This window comes from Camelus dromedarius, chromosome 4 (genome assembly GCF_036321535.1).
Source record: "Camelus dromedarius isolate mCamDro1 chromosome 4, mCamDro1.pat, whole genome shotgun sequence".
Taxonomy (NCBI): domain Eukaryota; kingdom Metazoa; phylum Chordata; class Mammalia; order Artiodactyla; family Camelidae; genus Camelus; species Camelus dromedarius.
In genome coordinates, this window is record NC_087439.1 from 55,212,309 (window position 1) to 55,236,016 (window position 23,708).

At 35.6% G+C, this 23,708-nt stretch overlaps 2 protein-coding genes and 1 long non-coding RNA gene across 4 annotated transcripts in view; 2 read left to right on the forward strand and 1 right to left on the reverse strand.

Annotated features, from left to right (window-relative positions):
* Window positions 1–3,910, forward strand: part of DUSP19 (dual specificity phosphatase 19) — a 20,191-nt gene extending 16,281 nt beyond the window's left edge. The window contains exons 4-5 of one of the 2 annotated variants that reach the window (XM_031451768.2): window positions 447–612; window positions 1,028–3,910. In XM_031451768.2, coding sequence (XP_031307628.1) covers window positions 447–612; window positions 1,028–1,056 — 195 coding nt within the window. In that variant the 3' untranslated portion in view covers window positions 1,057–3,910. Of the gene's footprint in view, window positions 1–446 lie in introns of both variants that reach the window. The other variant, XM_010991687.3, reaches the window with a different exon arrangement.
* LOC116153064 (uncharacterized) lies at window positions 538–14,737 on the reverse strand. Its single transcript, XR_004136762.2, has 3 exons — window positions 14,614–14,737; window positions 7,322–7,442; window positions 538–608 (listed from the first exon to the last, which is right to left on the reverse strand). It is a non-coding gene; the product is annotated as an uncharacterized LOC116153064 (long non-coding RNA).
* The window catches only part of NUP35 (nucleoporin 35), a 25,522-nt gene continuing 16,038 nt past the window's right edge, over window positions 14,225–23,708 (forward strand). The window contains exons 1-4 of the mRNA XM_010991699.3: window positions 14,225–14,325; window positions 17,344–17,514; window positions 19,244–19,371; window positions 22,004–22,064. Of these exons, the coding sequence (XP_010990001.1) occupies window positions 14,286–14,325; window positions 17,344–17,514; window positions 19,244–19,371; window positions 22,004–22,064 (400 nt within the window). The 5' untranslated portion in view covers window positions 14,225–14,285. The remainder of the gene's footprint in view (window positions 14,326–17,343; window positions 17,515–19,243; window positions 19,372–22,003; window positions 22,065–23,708) is intronic.

Here is a 23,708-nt window from a genome sequence, read left to right on the forward strand (position 1 = left end):
CAGTGATACTAGTTTCTTTATGGGAGCACTATGTCTACCTAGAATTTCTCGAGCTTTCTGTTTAGTTTATGACTATGGTTTTATTTATATTTCCACATATTTTTCCTGTGATTTTTCTCTTAGTTATAGACATGTGGCTACTAAGTTACTGGGCTTTTATGTGTACTTTACTAGATTTTACTTCAGTTTAATAAAAGATACTATTTCAGAATTCCAAGTGCATCATCAAAGCATTTCAATCCTGGGAAGTGGGAAGAAAAAGTATTGGTTGATTGTTTTTTCCACTCATTCCCTACAATGAATTGTATTTTGATGACTGAATGACTTGAATCAAATAAATTGTAAAATGAACATTTTTATTTTATAATTTTAAGTAGTGTAAGAATATATGGTTGATTTAATAATATTAAACAAACAGTGAAGATTTTTGTTTGATTTTATTATAGGATGGAGTGGTTCTTGTTCATTGTAATGCAGGAGTTTCCAGGGCTGCTGCCATTGTAATAGGCTTCCTGATGAATTCTGAAGAAATCTCATTTACCAGTGCTTTTTCTTTGGTGAAAAATGCAAGGCCTTCCATATGTCCAAATGCTGGCTTCCTGGAGCAGCTGCGTAGGTATCAAGAGGGCAACGAAAGCACCAAGTGTGACAAAATACAGGAATTAGAAGGGACAACAGTTCATGAATTACATTCTAGCAGATGATGGACAATGGTAATTTCGGAGTTGGTCTCTTTAGCCACCTCTCCCCTCTTTTGGAGAGTAGACTAATACAAATTTCCTTTTCTCTTGGTTTTTTCAAGTGGAAATGGAGGTCAATTGATTGTCTCGAGCTAGTGTATAAATAAATATTCAATTATATCCTGTTCGCTTTGGTATAATAATATGTGATTAGGTGCTTCTTTGATTTGCTAAGGGAAAATAACAATTAATTTCTGTGGAAAGAAAAGTTTTAAATTTAAAATCAATATTAAAGCATGGAAAGATTAAATTGGTTGATTAAAACTTTTGGTATTTTTGTATTCCAGCAACTATTTCCATGAAGGAAAAAACTTGAAGTGCTACAGTGCTACTCCACTTAACTATTTCAGAGGGAGGTAAATTTCTTTGTAAAGAATTTAAGATTAAAAAGCAATACTGTAAACCTCCCCAAAGAGGTAACCAAGATCTGAAGGTTTACACAATAGTTATGTAGTGGTTACAATATTCACTAAATTTTTATGTCCTTTTATGAAAATGTACCCACATTTCATTTTGATTTTTATAATTTAATTATATTCCTTGTGTTTATTTTTTAAGTTTTTTTTATAGCTCTTCTCTCATACATTATTGTGAGCTTATGATTCTTTAATTAGGTGACCTAGTCTCTTACATTGTGTGCTTTTTATTCTGGGTCTCTAGCATTCTATTTTGGGGTCCCATGTCATAACTTTCTGATCTCCTTGGATCTGTGGGAAAATGTTTTATACTGAAAAGTCATTTTTTAATGATTTGGTGTTTTGATTAATGATTTTTTTTTTTGGAGGGGGGGAGGTAATTAGGTTTATTTATTATTTACTTATTTAATGGAGGTATTAGGGGTTGAACCCAGGACCCTGTGCATGCTAAGCACACACTCTACTATTGAGCTATACCCTCCTCCCCCTTAATGATCTGTTTTCTAGTTCAGTATTTCACTAGGGAACACGTTTTTAAGGAAAGAAGGATTATGGTTTTGTAAGAGATTTTAAATATGTTTTTAGAAAGTCTAAAATCATTTACAATTTTATTTCTGGCTAGAGGCTTTGAATGGTTTCTTTTTTTTATTAAGTCTCCATATTGGCAAGGTTGAACTCTGTACATTATGAATTTGCTTAAAGATATTCTTTGAATTATTTAGAATAAAATGTACTTAAAATTAATTATAATAATTAAGAGAGAATTTATTTAACAGCTTTCAAGTAGACTTTCATGACTTAAAAAATACCATTCTCCTCTAGATTTTATTAAGAAAGTCCTGAGCTCTTATTAAACATACATTATAGAGAGCAAGCATTTTCTTATATGTAAGTTGGGAAGTGCACATTGAGCACATCTATGCATTTGAGAAAGCAGGCTTTCTTATGCTGTCAGGAGCAAAAAACAGAAGTGATAAAAGCAAATTATGTTTCAAGATTGCTTATAGTCTGACAAGATTCCATCCTATGCAAAGCTATGAACTTTGCTTCTGCTGAGAAGCAGCATAAATGTAATCAACCTACGGTGAGCTGTTTGAAGCCTAACAAGGCAGACAGAATCTTCTTATATATGAGACTGATGTATAATGTCGTCATTATGGTCAATATTGCTGAGGGTTTGCTGGGTGAAACTTTTTCAGTCATATGAAAGCATTTATTTTAATACATTTGCTATTGCTATTTAGTTTTCAGCCATTAAATGTTGTGAACATGAAGCCTTAAAAAGAACTTAATCCTTACGGATAGTATATTAACTATGTCTGTAGTTTGTATGCTTAGCTGTTGCCTGTAGTGACCTGGTTATAATGCAAACACATGTCTTCTGTATCATAAGTGCTTTGAGCATCAATTTTGTTTTCTCTTAAATGATAATAGTTTGCGGTATCTAAAATAAATCAGTGAATGTAATTTAGTCTTTTAAATTAGGGGTACTATGTAAGGCAATGATTGGTCACACATTCAGCATGTTTATTGCACTTCCCATGGATATGTCACTCTGTCATATTTAGCCATTTATAAAAAGGACCTTTATCATTATGAGCCTCTAACTCACATATTGTAAATTTAAAACCCATGTGTACTAAATATAGATCTGTTTTGAGGGAGTGGAAAAAATACTTCAGTGAAGCTTTGCCTCTATTTAAAAATAGATTTTCCTGCCATTTTTTAAAGGTATGAGGAAGTGCAAATTATCATTTGTTTTTAAACATTGAAAAGAAATGTAGGGCCTCTCTAGCAATCTGAAAAAGATGAGCAGAACCAAGATACTGAAACGTATGATTGATTGATAAATAAATAAATAACCTACTTATTTTGGGTTAATATCTTTAAATGTTTGCAAACTTTATGCTTTAATACATGTAGGTTTGTGATTACGTATAATTTGAATTGAAGACCCAAGAAAAAGTTAGATTTTTGGAAAATGAAGTAAATATTTTCTTGGATCCTATTGAACAAAATTTGGACTATTATACTAACTCAAAGATTTCAGAGGAAATGGAGTGTAGTATTTCAGACTGTTAATGCAGTTTTACTTTTGCATCCCTTCTTCTCTATTGAATCTTGATTGAAACATATGAATATAGATAGCACTTTGAATTTGTGTGTGTGTGTAACCTAGGGAACCTACTTTGATTCTGATTGATAATTCCAGTAGTGGTGAGGAAACCTTCTGAACTGGTCAACATTATTATTAGTAACTCAAATGGTTCAAGTGTATATAGAAGGTCCCCCTCAAAGGTAATTTCTCTAAAGATTCTGGAATGTAACAAGTATAAATCAGAGTATTCTCTTATACCCTTACCCAGTGAATTAACAAATTAACAATTTTATAAACAAAACCATAATACGTTAAAAAAAAAACCCAAAATGCAGCACAATTATTTGATTTTTCCAGGTGACTCTAAATAGTTGATTTTTCTGCCCAAAGGATTCTGAACATAGTTAGTCACCCTGCAGTTATTTATGAATTTAAACCAGAAAATTTTAAAGTTTTGTATTCTTAGGATACATACAATGGCATTTACAGTTAACAAATTTATGGTCTGTTTCTATTGGCATACTTAGAAAAAAAACCTTATAGTTAAACTTTTCTATAAGTGAAGCTTTGACTTACTGTTTTGTATCCATATTTATAATGAACCCTTTATTGTTTCTAGGTATTGATATACTTTAATAAAAATAATAAATTTACTATTTCCCCTGTTAATATCTTTACTTCTTTGAGATTATTGGTTTTAAAAGACTTAACACTTATTTGCTGTGAAACTCTGGATCAAAAAGTCTGTTGGCAAGCCACAAAATTACATATTTTGGAATAAAAATTAAAGCCTATGGAGATTTGATGCTCCAGCCACTTCAAGAAATTAAAAGTTAAAATCAGATCTTGTAACTGGAATTACTGTGGATGAATTGGCAGTGAAAGTTCAATAGAATATCCTAGTCCTTTAATTAAGTCAAGAGAAGATGCTGAATTACTCTCAGATTAAACTGAGATTTCCTTTCTTAGTAAAGCCTTCCCTGACCACCTTATTTCAGATTGCCCCATCTCTAACACTTACATCCACCCTTCCTGTTTTATTTATGGCATAGCCCTAATTATCACCCAACCTGTATATATTTAGTTATTTTGTTGTTTTTCCCATCCAAACTTAGGCTCACCATGAGGGCAGAGATTTTTACTATTTTTTAAAATCTATATTACTGTGTACCCCATAACGGGCATTCAAAAATTGCTTGTTAGAGTTAAAGGGAGGGAGAGGGGTAGGAAGGGGAAAAAAAAAAAACTGATGCATGTTGTTGTGCCAGCTTAATGGTACCCACTGCAGATCACAGTTCATGCTCTGGCAATGAACCACGTTGTACATTTGCAGCCACGTCTGACAGTGCATGAAGGTGACGGTAGGGAGTAAGAGGTCTGAAACAGGATCCACATAGGATCCTACAAGTGTCTTTTTACATTTCTGATAGAAATGCAATTCTGATAGAATTCTGATAGAAATAATTTTGGTAGAAAATTATTCAGAAATTAAGAAGCTGATCAAACAACCAGCAAGAATATTCAGTACATGGTATTTTGCTTTCACTCAAGCTATGAAAGAATAATGGCTTACACATGCCAGTTACCAAGTTACTATCTCAGCTCCAAATTCACTCTTCATTGCATCCCAGAAAAGGAAGATGGGTAATTGAAATATTTTTCATTTGACAGCTGGTGTGCTGTTGAGCTTTGTCAGTGAAGGCGCTGTGTGTGGGAGGGCCCTGTCAGGAGGAAGGAGCCATTGTACTCGGCTCTGCTGTGCTCTCTAGGCAGGCTCCTGCTGTATGGACAGCCTCCTGGCGGCCAGGCTCCTATGGCCTACGGCCTATGGTGCTTATAGCTTCCCCGCTACCTGGGCCTCAGAGTCAGGCTTCTCAGCACTAGGCTCCTACAGCATCTGGCAGCCAGCAGCTTTCCTGGATAGTGGTCTTGTAGCAGAGGGCCTACAGTGAGGAACCTTCCTGTCAACAGCTTTACCTGGCATCCTAGAGGGTGGATTTCCAGAAGGTTCTATCATATCTCTGCCATCCAGTAAGCCATGGCTTCTCTCTACAACAAGATCCAGATTCCAACCCTGAGAATCTTCTTCTTTGAACACACATCCCCAGGGGTGGTGGCTGCTCTTCCTATATTGTTCAGAGCGCTTCTTCCTTTCTAATCAATCCCTCATTACTCCAATCCTATTATAGTTAATGAACCTTTATATTAAACTTTCCCAGTCCAAATTATTACGTGGTTTATCTCTCCTGATGGACTCAGACTGTCTAGCCTGTAATTTACACTCAGGTATTTTAATAATTTTCCTTGTGGAGTATTTCTAACAGCAAGTCAAGCTATGTTACAATCATGCAGATTATGATCATAAAAGCTCAAGTGGCAATTAATATTGTAGGAATATTTTTTGATAGTCTAATTCTATGCTCAGTGTAAGAATATAAACACAATAACCTGATTTTATTTATGCTTCTTATCTACAGAGTGATGAATCCTTCAAAGTTTTAAAAAAAAAGCACACAAATAGTGCAATTTGCTATTATTGTTCTTAGGTTTTCACCCACTCTTCCCACTTGTATATCGTTCCAGCAGGAGAGGAAATTGCTTTCATTGCTTGCACTGAGTTTCCACTCCCCTCTTTCCACAGTTGAGTTCTTCTACTAAATTTGTGAATTAACTTAATAATATTTGTAGTTACTGCTAATGCAACTTTGTGAACTCTGAGGGGTAAATGAAAACAGCTAATGTCTCACCCCAAGAGATTCGTTTCTATATACCTTGTACAAAAGCAAACACATGCTTTTCTGAAATAAGAGCCTAAGCTCTGAAGTCAGGTGGTCTTAATTTAAGTTTCTACTCCACTGCTTATTTGGGCAGATTAACTTCTCTAGGCCTCTTCATAGAGTTGTTCTAAAGATGAAATGAGATAATGTAAGCTAATCTTTTAGCCCTGTGCTTGGCACATAGTTCTCAACAAGTGTTAGTTACTATTATGGTAGTAAAAGTATAGTAGTCACTGAGGTGGGTGAAGCTGGCAGCCTCATCTGATAAACTGACTCCCTTAGAAATGACTGAAAAGATAGATCAATATAAACGTTCAAGAGCACAGGAAAACAAGAAACAATGTCATCAATGGGGTAGAAATTTTGAGAGATTTCTGAAAGATAAGTATGTGGGATTAGAGGTGAAAGGAACCACAGCTCAAATCCTGTATAATTAGGACTACTATTATGATGGAGTCAGTCCAGAATTGCTCTAAGTTCGGAGACTACAGGGAAGGAGTATGGTGGTGAGGGCTGGGTATGGAGGGTGGGGGCTGAGACAGGCATTTGGCCAGCTCCTCCTCACTCACGTGTGCTGAAGAATTAGCAGTAGAGGCCTTCGGGCACTGGTTAAAACAGGGATGTGGGTGCTTTGGCTAGGGAGGCAGATAACTACTGAGGAATGAGGCGCATTCTCCCCACCCCCACCACTAAAAAGACAAGCTCTGCAGATGCCTCTAACGGCAGCTAGTGTCATTCAAATAGTATGGCTTTTATGCAACAGGAGACAAATAGACCAGGGGCACAGAACAGAGTACACACTAGACTTAATTTATGTGAACATGCTTCTTTTGTTCTGGCTTCTGACAGCTGCACTGGGGCAACTCAAAGTTTTATGCTTTCTCAGGGGTCTCATCACATTACTGACAGTCTTATATTACACTTGCAATTAACTATAACTCCTGCTTCTATTCCCCACATCTCCAGTTGTACTCATTTTTTTCTTCCCCCCAACCTAAATAGAATTTTAAATATGAGGGGAAAGATGCCATACTCAAAAAGGAATTAAAGAGAATTTAATAAAAGGCCTATTTACAAAGGTGTGGACAGAGTTAGGGAATATTCAAGATAGGGAAGGAAGCCTTTAGGTCTTGCAACTGAAGAAAGCCACCACAACCTGTAGGATGGAGAGAGGTTACCAGAACACTGGAGAGCTGTAGCCATGGAGAAGGACTGCTGGATAAGAGCAGCAAACTTAGGCAGAGGCACATAGCCACTGCCTGACAGGGAGGGAGCCCTGGAAATACTCACCTGGACTTCTCTTTCATCCCATCTTCCAGTCTCTTTCCTGTGACTTTAATTGGACAAACTCAACTGGAAGTGAGGAAGCCAGTGCAGCCCAGGATGATACAGTCCTTAGATATAGATCTCGCTGGGGTGCAAAGCATGATAGAAAATGATGAAGAGTAACTTTATAGGAACCAGGAGAAAATATCTAGCACACCACACATTAAAAAATCATGTTGGATCCTTATTTCATCACCCACCATATTTATAGTTATTCTCAGTTTTATAAAATCTATGGCTTTTGTAAGAATGCCATGTACATCTTTATTCGAGTTATCGACAACAGGATTGAACTGCCTAGGACAGAGAAACTCTACATATTATTAAATATCATCAGAAACAGCTCTCACAGTTCATTTCTCCTTTCCTTATGGTAAGTTAATCAGCCAAACAGTTTAATCCATTTCCTAAGAAAATTATTTCATATGGTTTATAAGGCTAGTGTGATTTTTTTCACATGCCTACCTTTTCCTTACCCAGCAGCCTAGAGATTCAATCAGTGAGTTTTTATTTATCTGCCATTTCACAAACTGAAGCTCTCTCTCTGTTTCTGGTGTATCCCTTTCATAAATGCTCACAAACAAAAAGTTCCATACCTTTTCCACAGGGGTGGCATACCGCTTGTTATGCATAATTTACAGCATTCTCCTTTTCCCCTTTATAATACAATCTGATATAATAATTGCCTATCTTCAGTTTTATGGCACTCTCACAGCATGTCTTAAATATGACTGATGTTGCTTTGGGGATATCATTAGCGTTTTTCTCATTATTGCTTTAACATATAAAAAGAACATTCTTCATATTTAGGGCTCCCCTGCAGATTCTATGTTTTCATGCAACAAATATTTATTGATCAGCTACTAATGTCAGACACCATTTAGGTGCTGGGGCTACAATAGCAAGGAAAACAAGGGTCAAAAATCCCTGCCCTCATGGTGCTTGCATTCAAAGTAATACCACTATGTGATAACTAGACGTATCTACATCAATCGCTCAGCCTTCTGATGGTGAGATTTTTTCCTGTGTTAAAATGTCTAAACCACGGAGCCCTTTCTGATCTGAGGTAAGGTGGGTAAATGACCAAGAGTCATCACCTGCAAGGGCAAGGTTTTCTAAAAGATCTTCCAACACAACTGCTCCTGGTCCTACGAAGTCAATAGCAGCCTTAAGAAGAAATACAAAAATTCCTCCTCCCTAGCGTCTACCTACAATGAGAACATTAATTAAAAAGAAATACCAAAGTTAAAAGAAAGCGATTTCCTAGTAATCACTAGGGAAAAAAATTGTCTATAGACACCAATTGTGTATTTTTTCTGTTGTGAAGATCCCTAAAAATCATAGTTTTAAAAACTTGTTTCCCCATTGTATAGTCCATTTTTTTTTTCATTTTGATCAAGCTGAGTGTGTGTGAATATATGTGTGTATCTCTCTCTCTCTATATATATACATATATCTGTACACAAAAATATATAGAGATATTCCTTTATAAGCAGTGAATATGTTTTATAAGTGATTTTCAGAAGACTTTTATACTTTAAAAATATTAATCAAGCCTGATATTTGAGGAAACAAGAATTAATATTCTTTTCTGTTCTGTTCAGGTATGGAGTCTTTAGGTGAGAGTATCTGTATAGGTAAACCGTTAACTGTCCTCACAAAAAAAGTTGAAAGAATTAGCAATTGAATGTTTATAAACTTTTTTGTTTCTTGATTGAAAGATGTTTCAATTATCATTACAATAGGATTAAGCTGCAATTATTGAAGAAATTATAATGATAGTACTTAGCTTTATAGTATGCACTCGAAAAAAACTGAAGTAGATCTCCATATGATCAGTAGCTGAGGAATGAAATTTTTTCAGTGTATAGTCCATATCCTTAAAATAGGTTAAGCACTTATTTGGATCTCAAGAAGCCTTTTTTCCCCCCAGTAAGTAGTAATATATTCTACAATTCTCATTAATTTCAGACAAAAGAAGCATTCATTAAACCTATACTTAAGAAGTAAATTTCCTTTTCAGTAGAGCTAAGAAATTGGGAAATCACTAGAATTAAATTCTGTGGTGGTTCCCCATTCAGCAAGGATGGACGCTGTGGACCTTATTCACAGAAATAATACAATGAGCTGACTAAATGCCACAAGTGTATGGTTCCTTAACATTGTGACATTTTATTTACTATGTACAAAAAGAAAGTAGGAAAGCAAGTATGGAAATTAAGATAATATTCACGTATAGAAGAATATGGTGAAGATGCAACATTTCTCAAGATTGTAGTTTAACAAGAAACATAAAAATGTAAAATCGTACCATACAACATTACTCACTCAAGATAATCCAAGTTATAAAAATCTCATTTTACCAGAAAAAAGATAGTTAGGACTAAAAATAGGTCTTCATTTTATAATACATATAATAAGCACTTCTAATAGAATTAATGTGCAAAATTATTTTAAACATCTTGAAAACATGCAACATTGTGTCAAATAAGTTATCAGATAATTACATTTTATTCAATGTTTATTTAGAGCTTCTCATTAATTTGTTTATTCATTTATTTTTCAACATAGATTTATTGAAAAGTGATAGAAATACAGAATAGAAAAAGTTATGGTCCTGTCATCTAGTAGGGCTGAAAGGAAAACTTACAAAACAAGTATCTTACAGCAAATAAGTTGCAGAAATATGTTTTGTATCTTTTGAAATGAAAGGATGATTGAGGGATGGCTGGACTGGAGCCAGTTTCATGGTGGAAGAGAGCTGCTACTTGTAAGCACAGGAATTTGTAAATTGTGGAGGAAAGCAAAGAGATGCGAGGTAGGGGATTGCTGTGAGCAAGGAATACAGTGTGAAGAGACTATTTTAGAAGCCAAGGTTCTCAGCCACCCTCAGTGAAGGTAGGGTGACAATGTATATTCCTTCAAGGGGTGCCTATTGAAGTCACTGAAAGATGCTCCTAACCTCCTGTTTCAGTCCATTTAGGCTGTTAAAACAGAATGCCATAAACAACAGAAATTTATCTCTTGCAGTTCTGGAGGCTGGGAAGTCCAAGATCAGGGCAACAGCAGATTTGGGTTCTGGTGAGAGCCTGCTTCCTGGCTTACAGAGAGCAGTCTTGTTGCTACATCCTCACATGGCCAAAGTGGGTGGGGAGCTCTCAGGGTCTCTTTTGTAAGGACACTGATCTCATTCATGAGGACTCCATCCTTATGACCTAACCACTTCCCAAAGGTCCCAACCCTAATACCATCACACTGGGGGTTAGAATTTCCAACACATGGATTTTGGGGGACACAAATATTCAGTCTACAGCACCTTTCACCCCAAGAGATTCTCATTTCCTCTTCCTTTGCTGCCTGGGTGAGAATGTATGTAGTGCAATGGGGGAACACTATTGGTTGCCATATGATGCACACGAGAAGCTTGTGGAGTTGAAGAAAAGGAGGCTGCTGTAGGGAATAGGAAGTCAGTGAGGGTTTTGAACACCTGAGTAATATGCACAGAGATGGGAGCATTGACTAGTAGTGCGTTAGATTTGGTGGGAGAGACTGAAGGCAGGGAGAGTTGACTACACAAATGAACTTACTTACAAAACAGAAACAGACATAGAAAACAAACTTATAGTTTCTGGGGGTAGGGGGGTAAATTGGGAGTTCAGGATTTGCAGCTGCTAACTACCATATAGAAAATAGATAAACAGCAAGGTCCTACTGTACAGCACAGGTAACTATATTCAATAGCTTGTAATGGTCTATAATGAAAAAGAATATGAAAAGGAATATATATCTATAACTGAATCACTATGCTGTACACCAGAAATTGACACATTGTAAACTAACTAAACTTTAATTAAAAAAATAAGAAAAAAATGTTGACTACAGTTGTGTAGGCATTGAGGAGAGAGAAAGAATAGGACTTGGTATCTGAATGTTTGATGGAAGGAAAGGTGGAAGCCAGAAAAAACAGTGGGCCGAGCACTGTACTAAGCATAATCACCTTTCAAAGTAGGTATTGTTTCTACCTTACACAAAATAAAATCTACAGAGATTTAATAGAAATCAAACTGATACAGGAAAAGTGGAAAAGCTGGGCTTTGAATTCAGGTTTGTTTCACTTTAAATTCTGCTCTAACATACTGTGATTTTAATTCTGGATTTCTAAGAGACTAATAGAAAAAAGGACAACTGGAATGGGGCTGGTTTTAGGGGCAAGATGAATTTGTTTTTGAGGTTTGATGTGCTGGTAGATTGTTCATCAAGCATCTGGAGAAGTATAATTTGACTTTAGAGAGAGGTGGGGCATACAACACTGGAAATTTTTTTGCATAGATGTGACAACTGATGAGGACTCCAAGAGACCATAAAGAACTGAAGAAGAGAGAGAGGACAAAGGCTTGACTAATAATATGTCAAGGTTAGGATGAAGTAGGATCAGGTATGGAAAAACCAGAAAACGAATAGAAAATTATGAGGTGAAATAGTAAGTGTAGAATCACCCAAAACAAGGAAAATACTGTATAGAGGAAAAGATTGTCAAAGCCGCTGAATACTGCAGATGTCAAGGAGACAGGCCTAATCAGGCCAGTAGGAGAAAAATAGTTGGGGTCGGTAGTTTCAGAAGAGGATTTACACAGGATCCAGTGTGTAATGAACTGGACAAGATGGTGAAGTTAGGGAAACAGATCATCTACTAAAGTCTGTAGATCCTTCTTTTGAGACCTTGAGAAAAAGAGAAGAAATGCGAGAGAAATGAGTGCATGGAAGCTAGAAGAAAGAGCAAGGTCTAGGGAAGGTTTCTGATAGGGAAAATTGGACATCTTTATAATTTGGTTACAAAAGAGCCAATTGAAAGACTAGAAAATTGAAATGCAAGAAAGGAAAATGACTTTCTTTCTTAAAGAAAAAAAGATTTTTAATTTGAAGAATTCTAAAATTAGCAAATAATGTCTATAATCAACCACTAAAAATTATGTAAAGTAAATTTAAGACCCTTCCTAAGCCCTCTCATTTACAAACCCCCTCCAATTTCACCTTCCCTGTTAGTAGTTACAGAAATATTTTCTAGATTTTTCCTTTATTTAAATAAGCATCTCTCTCTTTGCATCTGTACCTAAATGTACATTTTCTGTGAAATTAAAATGATGCTATACATGTTTTCCAATTGCTTCTTTCAGTCTATCAGTCATGGAGATTTTTCTAGGTCATTACACACACTCACATATCAAATCCATCTTATTCTTTTTAACAGGTGCATAATGTTCATTTGTTTGGTTATATCATAATTTATATAGAAATGCCATCATTGATGAAACTTTCTTGGTACCTTATTTCTAGAAAGGGAATGCTAGGTGCCATTGGCAGAATGAGGCATCCAGAGATATACACACTCTAATCTCTGGAATCTATGAATGTTACTTTGCAGATGTGATTATCAACTTAATCACCACAACTCAAAATTGAAATAGGAAGATTATCTGAGTAGGCCCTAAATGAAATTACAAATGTCCTTGTATGAGGGAAGCAGAGGAAGATTTTAGTATAGAAGAAAAAGGCACGTGATGACAGAAGCAGAGAGAAGCAGTGTCAGATAGAGGATGTTATGCCACTGGCTTTGAAGTAGGACAGGGCCAAAAGCTAATTAATACAGTTAGCTTCCAGAAGTTAGAAAAGGCAAGGAAACAGATTCTCCCCAGGAACCTCCAGAAGAAACCAGTTGTGCTGACACCTTGATTTTAGTCCTAGAATACTCACTTCCAATTTCCGGCCTCCAGAGCTATAAAAGATAAAATAGTGTTGGTTTAAGCTTCCAATTTTGTAGCAGTTCAGTATGACTTCATCTGAACTTGATTATATCTGCAAAGAAAGACCCTATTTCCAAAAAGGTCACATTCCTATGTACTGGAGGTTAGGACTTTAATTATCTGTTTTGGGGAACACAGCTCAACTGGTAACACTTGTTTAAAAAAAGTCAATTCATCTGTAAGTGGTTATAAATTTCGATTTCTGGGAACTTGTCATTTAATGCTGGAATTTCTTCACACAGATTAAAAAATTTTGGCTGGATTTGGGATTTTAGGAAATCCCAAAGGAACAGGGAGGCTGGGTGGTTGTTCTGAGGATGAGTTTGGTATGGACACGAGAGCATCTCATAAATTATACATGTAGCTTTTATAAAATTAGTAACTGAGCAATACTAAACAACATATATAGAATGTGTGTGAGAGATTTGATTACGCTCTAAAGAAAAGCAGCAAAGCGGGGAGGAGGATGACAGCCGGGAGGGGGTAAGGAGGAACACACAGGCTTCTGCAAGTGTGGTGAGTTCACGAGTGTTTATTATTTGCCTCTTTATTTAATGCCTTTTGTACGCATTAATGTATAACAAAACAGCAAGCATGAGTTACGCTTTAATGTAAAATTTGTGCCTATATAACACAAAATTTAAAAAAAAAATGGCACAGAGATGGTAGAAAATATGTTCTGAGAATGGAGATTCATGCACTAAGCTCAGAAATCAGTGTTGGAAAGTGGCACCATCTGTTTCTGCAAGCCAACTTTTCCAGGCGGTATTTGGAAAAGTTGACGGAATACAGAGCACTGGGTAAACTCACGCTAATTATGAAACCGTGAGTAAAATAACTTGTGCTCTTATAAAACTCAAGCATCAACAAATCAGGAGCAAAAGCATTCCCAGAACCACTGTTTCCTTGCTGTTTGATCCCATTACAAGCGAAATCCTCGGAGAAGGCGAGTCTGCGCGAAGACTTTCGCCCGGTTCCAAAATGGCGGCTCCGGCGCCCACAACTTACGTATAGCGCATGTCCGGAAGCTACGCAACCCCATAAGGTAGCGCGCCACTACCCGTGGGGAGAATTTCCGCCATTTTTGAAAATCGGGAAGGTCCGGGGCTAAGTGTTGTGCTGCTGCGATGGCAGCCTTTGCCGTGGAACCCCAGGCCCCCACGCTGGGTGAGTGAAAGACTGCTTTTCCTCGCTAGCTCTGCGATGCACACCGTAAGCTTGGAAGCGGGCACGTTTGAAAGGCAGTAGTCATGGGCTTTCGCCTGCTAATTTTAACCTCAGAGGGGGAGTCCTGGCTGGCCCCAGGCTCTTAGTCCGCTGCCTACTCGAGCCTTCGCCACCCTGTCGCTACCAAGGCGACTCCGGGAAGCTGCGGACCCCGAGGAGGGCGAGGAAGCGGCCGTCTTGTGGTGACTGAACCGTTTTGTACCCCCCACACGCTAGAGCCAGACCTACCTTTACCTGTGACTCCGCCAGCGCGCGAGACGCGGTACTGGGTTTTTCCCGGTCCGGGGAAGCGCTGGTGGGAAGGAGCTCACCTGTGAAACACGTGGGTGGGCGGTGCCCTGGAGTGTGGTTACTGTCCGCCGCTGTTTGGACATCTAGGTTTCTAGTTCTTGTTTGATTATTACTTCCCTCTCCCGGGCTTTGCAGAAGAATCTGTTTTTACTGGAAGTTTGAATCGTGCGACATTAATTAACCAGGTGATGGTAGCCATTGAGATATTAGCTTTAATAGGAAGCCGGGAGTTCACTCGATTTGCTTCGCCTTTATCTTGGGAAAGTGACTCAGTATTGTAGGAGGTCTTTTCCTCTAATCGGTCACGTAATTTTCTTTTATTTTTTTAAAAAAATTCGTTGACAGTGTTTAATGGAGAGCGTTCCTTAAATGTGTTGTCGTTGAAAAAAATCTATAAAGTTAACAGGATGTCTTTTTTTGTCTGCTGAGTTTTGGGATTTGTGAGAACTGTCAAAAATTTCAGAAGAGGAAATAAACCGTCTTAGAGAAGTATTTGAGAATTCGATTACAACTTTCAGTTTGGAAAGGAAAGCAAGCATGATATGTATCTGTAGGATGAGTTTTATTAGAGTTGAAGGATATATAATGCCATGTTTTGTGCAAAATAAGTTTCTTTTAAGAGTAGTGTAACTTAAACTGTTTTAGTTTAGTTATAAAATGCATACCATCAATGCAGATACTCTGCTACGTTTAGACTTATGTACAGATGTTGGTCTAGGTTTTAATGTTATCTATGTTTTGTATTATTTTAGAGAGCAGAAAGCTATTGAATTCCAATTCTAAAGTTTTCTACTAAACAAAAATACTTTGGAGTGTATATTTCTTGGGGTTACAAATATGAATCATCCTCTAGTCAGAAATGTGACATTAACTGATACTAATTGTTCATGTCCACATATGGCAGATATTACAGGCGAGGAATAAATATTTCCCAGCACCTAATGGTATATTAAAACTAAGGGTTACTTCAACAAACAGTGCTACAGTACTAGTTGAGTTAGACACAGTACTTAACGTTTTAGGAATAGAGACTGTAAAATGCAATTTAAGACTTGGAGGATCCATTGGTCTAGCTCTCTGAAATTAGCTCGAGGGTTGAGTGGTTAGTGACAGTTCAATTAAGAGCCCTTTGTGCCCTCTTCACTCTGGTGCTTTCTACTGTGTCACACTGTGTATCCAGATGTGTCAGAAATTTTCTTGATTTAATTGTTACTACAGTTGCCATGTATGTATTTTTTTCTTTTGGGGCTGGGAGAGTGAAGGTAGTTGGTATCAAAAACTTTGTAATACATTTATTACTATGGGTTTCTAAATATATGTTCAGAATATGCTTTTGTTTAGACTTTTGGTTTGATTTTAGTGTTATGTTCTTTGGAAATATGTAATAATACTGTGGTAACATCGTAACTAGCACTTTGAAGTAATTACAATGCAATATAACTCTTCAGACCTTATTTCAGTATGTGGTATAAGGTATTATATATACCTTATGTCAGTATTTCTGAATTTAATTTCCTTTTTCTTTTTTTATATGTTTGCATTGTTAATATTTAGGTCTACCATAATGAGAAATAAGAGGAAGAATAAATAATTGACAGCATTTGGATAGCAAGAAACATTTTTGAGGCTGTGTAGAAGTTAAGGAATAGTTAATAAAGATCATATAAATAATATACCAAATGTTTGACCTTTCTAAGTGCCATGAATCGTATAGTTGAAAAAGTTATATTTTCATAAGCAGAAATTGCAAATTCTGCATGTTCACACCAGTCCCTCAGTTTTGGCTATTTTAAGAGACTACTAGAATAATAATCACTAGTATTTGGTGAGTGCTTACTGTATACTTGGTTCCTGAGTTAAGTGCTTTACTTGCTGTAATTCTGATTAAAGCTTTGTGGATGGGTGCTACGGTTATGTACATTTGCTGAGAGATTTGAACCCAGGTCTCTGACTCTAGAGCCCATATTTTTCTTACTGTGCAATTTTGTTCTGAAATTAGAGTAAGTTATAGTTTCCTTCTATTCATAGTTGGAATAAGAATAATATCTATCCTATACATTGTGAGGATTAATTTTGAATTGATGATTATGAAGTATCAGTTCTATTTTTAAATGGATTTACTATTACAGAGAGTTTTATTGGTTATTTCTAACTTTAATATGAATAAATGATTTTAAAAAATGATCCAAAACATCACCTTTCCAGATTTTTTCAGTATGTTTCTAGTTGGGATGCTAATCATCACTGTTATTTCATATGTGCTGTAATGTGTGCATGATTATACTTTTATTACAGAAATGACTTAACAATTTTTGTGTATAGGGAAAGAAAAATGGGACATAATAACATACTAAACCTACCGTGTTTGAATTGCTAAGACGTTGTATAACTAGTGCACCCTGTCCTTGTTTTCGGTTGTTACATAGTAGAAGCTCACCCAGAAATGGAAAGAAGTTATTCTGTATGTTAGGTTTTTTTGTTTTTTTTTTAAGATAATAAATTAAAATTTAAAAATTTAAAAATAAGTGTTAATTCTTCAGTCTATGAAATAATGTAAACAAAACGGCTGTCAAAGGCTAATTTATTACTAGATTGTTACATCTTTTTGTTAGATATTGTTACATTAAAGTCCTTTCTTTGTATTATTTTGTTTTCTGATTCATCTAGGATCTGAACCAATGATGTTGGGTTCACCCACGTCTCCAAAGCCAGGGGTTAATGCCCAGTTCTTACCTGGATTTTTAATGGGGGATTTGCCAGCTCCAGTGACTCCACAACCTAGATCAATTAGTGGCCCCTCAGTAGGAGTAATGGAAATGAGGTCACCTTTACTTGCGGGTAGGTAAATTGCCGAAAGTAGTTTTATAGTACTAACAATACATGTACTAAAATTTTAAAAAGGGTGATGGTGCAACATTCACCCTCATCAACACATTTATTTTAAAAAATTAAGCAATGCCTCAGTTTTTTATTTTAAGATTATTGGAATAGAGGTGTAAGCAGTATGTTACTTTAATTGCAAGAATCACTCCCTAAAATATGCATATCACATTTCATTCAATCTAAGATGCCATTGATTATAAAACTCACCATTATTTTAAGTACCACTAAGAAAGCAGAACACTAAATATGTTAAATTGACATTTTTGTATATACCCGTATTTCAGAGATGTTAAGTGTGTGTGTGCATGTGGATGTGGGGAGAGGAATGTAGTTGTTAAACTTCAGCTGAATTCAATGTAAATAATTCATCTCAAATATATTAATAGCAAATATTTGGTCAAAAGAAGTATAATTTGAAAATTTGTATATATGACTTCTACTTTTACAGTGTGGTTAGTGAAACGACTTACTCCATAAACTATGATTTGTAACTGTCAGCACAAAATATTGGTATCTAAATGAAACATGTATCTTTTACAGGACTTTTTTCAGAAACAAATATTTTAAAAGATAACTTGGAAGTTTTGATTATAAGGAGTGAGTGAGCTACAAAAATGGTTGAAATCTAAATGTGACCTATTATCCTTTTAATATGTTTAAATGGAAGTTCTTATTTTAATTGTCCCTAAGGTATTATTTAGGTTAAAGTGGTTTATTATCCATTTTTTTTCTTAGCATTGATTAGAGAGAATTAACATAAGTTATATTTGAAGTAATTCACTTGAGAACATTATTCTGGACAGATTTTTGTTTTTTATATATTGCAAATGTATTATTTTATTACTGTAGCTACCGTATATTGAGTATTTGTGAGCCAGGCTGTATGCTAAGCATTTTATATGCTATTTTCATTCTTTATCAATCTTAAAGTTGGTAGGTGGTAGTATCCCTGTTTCTCAAAGGAGGAAGCGGAGGCTAACTGCAGTACAGAACTTGCTGAAGCTCACTGGGTACAAAGTGACAGCAGAAGTTAAAGCCCAGGTCAGGCTTGTACTAAAGCCTGTGCTCTAATCTCAACAGCTTATGCTGCACTGCCTAGGCTCAGACATTAGTCTTCCAGAGGGCCGGATCTTCATTACTTGGCATTGCTGATTCTCTTTCTGTCCCCTCAAATTGATCCTTTTCCTGTATGTTTATTAGAGATTTAAATATATTTTTACTGTGAGAAACACAAATGAGAATCTGACAGTCAGATTCCACATTTGAAGATTATTATATTTACTCTTGTATACAGACTGGAGCTGTTTAATACCTACTTTTAAGTGAGAAATATGATCAAGGTTTGTATTGAAATGTTAAGCATTTTGTAGGGAAAACACAAGTTATATGTGTTTACTAAAAACTAAAATTTATATTTACTATTTATTAAAAGTACAGTCTATGGATCACCAACGTTGGCACCACTGGGAGCTTGTTAGAAACTTACAATCTCAGGCTCCATCCCACACAGTCGAATCAGAACCTGAATTTTAACAAGATCTCCAGATGACTTTGAGAAGCAGGTTTGAGAAGCACTAAAGAGCTTAAGTCATTATTTTAATAATGCTAATTTAAACGATCTTACCAGAAGAATGGAGGATTTCTTTGTTTTCTCACCTGACTATATTTTTTTGTACATTGTTAGGTGGGTCACCACCACAGCCAGTTGTACCAGCTCATAAAGATAAAAGTGGAGCTCCACCGGTTAGAAGTATATATGATGACATTTCCAGCCCAGGACTGGGGTCAACACCTTTAACTTCAAGAAGACAGGTGATAATGTGGTCAATTTTAAATTTAAGTTTATTTTCCCATTTCATATTATGTTTGTACTCACGGTTCTAAATTACATGGTCTCCACATATTAGTACACTTTAAATGCGGTTTTCTATGTAATATACATTGCTTTGATATACAGTGACATTAAAGTCATTTCCTTTCAAAAAAAAAAAAAAAAAGAAGACAGGTGATATACATACCCTCATTCATGATCCATAGTTAATAATTTCATCATTTTGTGTGGCTATACAGTGAGGTCAGTAATTTGAAATGTTTCCCTGAGGTCTATTTTAGTGTAACTCTTTGCATAGAATAAGCATTAAGGACTGTTATTACAGAATCTACTTAAATTGTGTTTATCATGAAATATACTTAAAAATATAATAGAACTCAGATAATTTTCTCATATAGGTAATTCTGTGTTTTTTAAAGGTGTGCTTATTCACCTGTTCCATCCTACTTAATAAACATGTAGAAATGATTATCATTTGTCATTCATTGTTTAAAAATTCTATATTTATACACAATTTTGTGAAAGAAGAAACAAAGATTCAGGGTTTTATCTAGATCTAGGGCACCTTGTAATGATTTGAGATCTTTATTTTAGGAATGGTTTTAATAATATAAGACCAATATCATTTTAGAGCTATGTTCACTGTTTATTTATTTTACTAAAAACGTTGCCTCCTGCATATTTATGAGCTAATGGTTTAGTATGTTCTTGGTGTTGGTGCTCTGATGGTGTTATTTTCAGTCATAGATTGTGCAAGGTAGAGATTCTGTTCTGATGGGCCTGATAGCTACAAAAAAGTGTCGGATACTTAGGAACTACCTACAGTGCACACACGCTCATCTTGTAACTTCACGTGTATTACCTCATTTAATCCTCACAATGAATCTGTGAGGTAGCTCTTAGGGGCTTTATTTTGTCATTTATTACTAAGGAAACTGACACTGAAAGCCTGAGTAATTGGTAAAGGGTAAGGTAGCTAGTCTAGCAGAGCCAGGCTTTAAACCTGGACAATCTTGAATCTAGAGCTGATGTTTGTAAGAGCTATGTTGTGCTAGTACTACTATGATTACTCTTGATTGTCATTTCAAGGGTAGTATGGATTTTTCTTTTAAGTAGGAAGTTTAATAGCTTTTATAGTCACAAGTTTTCTCTCCTTTTACTATTATGCTTAATAGGACAGATAAGCAAAGTGTATCAGCTAAACTGATAAGTTCTTTGTATAAAGATTTTTCTGTTGTTTGATTTGGAGAAATATTTCATGGCCTTTCCATAAATCAAATAATTGTTGGCAAGTTTAAGAAAAGTAGAAAAATCTTTCAGTAAGTTTTGATTATAGACTTAATGTATCTGGTATACTATGCCTACTAGTCAAGCAAAGCAAAATTAATTCGTTGTATTACTTTCTCTTTCTAACATTTTACAGCTGCTCTGTTGCTTACTATAGTAGCTTCTAGCCAAGTATGGCTCTTGACACTTGAAATGTAGCTGGTCCAATAGTTGATTGAGATATACGTGCTGCAAAATAAAAATCACTTGTGTGACATATGTTAAATTTTGACAGTGGTGTTATAAACTTACTAAGTCCAGCATTTTCTTGACTGGAGTATTTTTCTAAACGTTGATGGATAAATCTGATGTTTAGTTTGTATGAGAACCACTGTCTTATAATTTTATGGCAGTTTTCATTACTCTTCTGATAATACATTGAAAAGAAAGGTAGTTTATAGTTATTGCTATGTTCAAAATGTTTAAAAATCTTATGGATCATAATTTGTAGAGAAAGTTGAAAGCTGGTAAGAGTATTACTAGATTAAAACTCAAATTAGTTTTGTCCACTGAACAGCGGTCAATCTCTAATCAGAAGAGAAGTTGGCATTAAGAATTGAACAGTGCATTTTGTATCTCTCTTGACATTCTCTCAACATTTGTTTCTGGTTTTTGGATAATGGCCAGATTTTAGATTTTTGTAGTTTAATCAGAATCTGTTTTTGAAAAAAAGCTCTCTCTATATATTTACTTCTAAAGAAAGAGTCAGTTTCTTGTTCTTGATTGGATATTGTTGTTTTTGTTTATAGAAAGACTTTTAACTACTATAAGCTTTAATTCTCGTAGGTTTAAAGGAACTAGGATTGATAGTTTTCCTGCTTGGTGACTTTCTACTAGTAGAGGCAGAAATAAGTTGTCTTTGATTGTGTAGACTGATTTCAGTCTAGTATTTCATGGTTTTTAAATGTCAATTTAAAAATAAAATTTTGACATCTTTCAATTTTTCTGTGTGAACTTGATGATTCTGAAGAATCAAGATTATCTCTGATACTTCAGATATTGTATCTTAGGAACTAAAAACAGCAGTGTTACTTTCGCCTAAAAATAGTATCTTTTTACCTAACACAACTTTTTTTATGTTAAACATATAATATGCTAACAAGTTTGGCTTATTGTATATATTAACTTAAAAAACACTTGAGAGTACTCTTCAGTTGTGAGCTAATAAGAGGGATTTCCAGTACCTGGTAGTCATTTAATTGTTGAATGAGGTCTTTCAGCACTTACTGTATTTATGTTATGGTTAGAACTTTGTATTTTTACCTTAGCTCTTCTGTTTTCATGTAGGCAAACATTTCAGTAATGCAGAGTCCTCTTGTTGGAGTTATGACAACTACTCCTGGAACAGGTAAGCAATGCTTTTCAACACTAATGACTCTACTTTTTGAGTGAAGTTAATATAAGACTTTTGTTGGTAATTTCCAAAATTTTGTCTTTTACATTTCAAACTTGGAGACTTTCTCAAGTGTGAGTAACTTCCTTGAGGAAGGAATTATGTATATATTGATTCTTTTCTGAACTTATAGATAAGATGTGATATTCTACTGAAAAATACTCAGAATTTAAAAAATTATGTATTTACTAATGTCTCCCGAGTAACTAAAAACTGTAATAAAAAAAGTTCTTGCAATTGGTAAGAAGAGGAATACAGAGACTGAATAGTAACGGTGTTTTGAGTGGTATCAATGCATAGCTACAAATTAAATGTCATTGACTACAAACAATCACTGATTCTATCTCTTTTTTCTTTTAAGATTAGTGGTATTTTTATCATGATCAGCATCGTAAGCACAACTCTTGTAACATATTCATATATTTATGATCAGATGTTCATTCAGCAAATATTTCAGCACATAAGCATGTACCCGGTCCTGGGAAACCGAACAAAATAGATAATCTTTGTTTTTATGGAGCTTACATTTATTTACAGAATTTACATTTATAAGTAAAACAAAGGTTATTAGAAGATAATGCATTTTATAGAGGAAAATTAAATAGCAAAGGGAAGTAGGGGTAAGGGCTTATATTAACTAAGGTAGTGTGTTAATTTTGCTGCCATAACATATTATTTCCACAAACTTAAAAGTGGCTTAAACAATTCAGATGTATTATTTTACAGTTCTGGGGGTGAGAAATCTGAAATGGGTCTCAGTGGGCTAAAATCAAGACATCGGTAGGCTGTGTTAACTTATGAGGCTCTAGGAGAATCTTTTCTTGCCTTTTCCATCTTCTAGAGGCTGCCCACATTTCTTTGCTTATGGCTCCCTTCCTCCATCTTTAAAGCCAGCAGCATTGCATCTCTCTGACCATTCTTCTGTAGTCAAGTCTCCCTCTCTCTCTTAAGGATCCTTGTGAATGCTTTGAGCCCTCCTGGATAATCCAGGGTAATCTCCCTATCCTGAGTTCTACTGGTTAGCAATATTAACATCTGCTACCTTATTCTCCTCTGCCATGTAATGTAACATACTCCCAGGTTCCAGGGAGAAGAACATGGACATCTTTTGTGGGAGAGGGGTGGATTATTCTTACTACAGATAGTTATGGGAAAAGTAGTATTTGGTCAAAAACAGGGAAGGTGTTCTAAACAGAGGAAATAGCAAGAACAAAGGCACCGAAGTGGTATTGTGTCTGGGGTGTTCAGACAAGAGTAAGAAACCTAGTATGAAATGGAGTGGGAGAATAGAAGGAAATGAGGCCAGAGAGGTAATGGGGGCTGATATAACAAGGCCTTGTAAGTCATTGTAAAAGCTGGTCTTTACCCAGAAAAGGTGGAAAACAAATAGGATGATGAGACTGCTCCTGTGGTGAGAATAGACTTTGGGGATAAGGGACAAGGGTGGAAGCAAGGAGACCAGACAGTTGGCTACTGCATTAATCCAGGTAAGAGATCGTGGTGGCTTATATATATAAAGGAAGGCAGGAAAGGAGGAAAAGAGGAACAACTGCCAAAAGTGATGGAACAGAAGAAACAGTAGGAAGACAGGAGACTTAA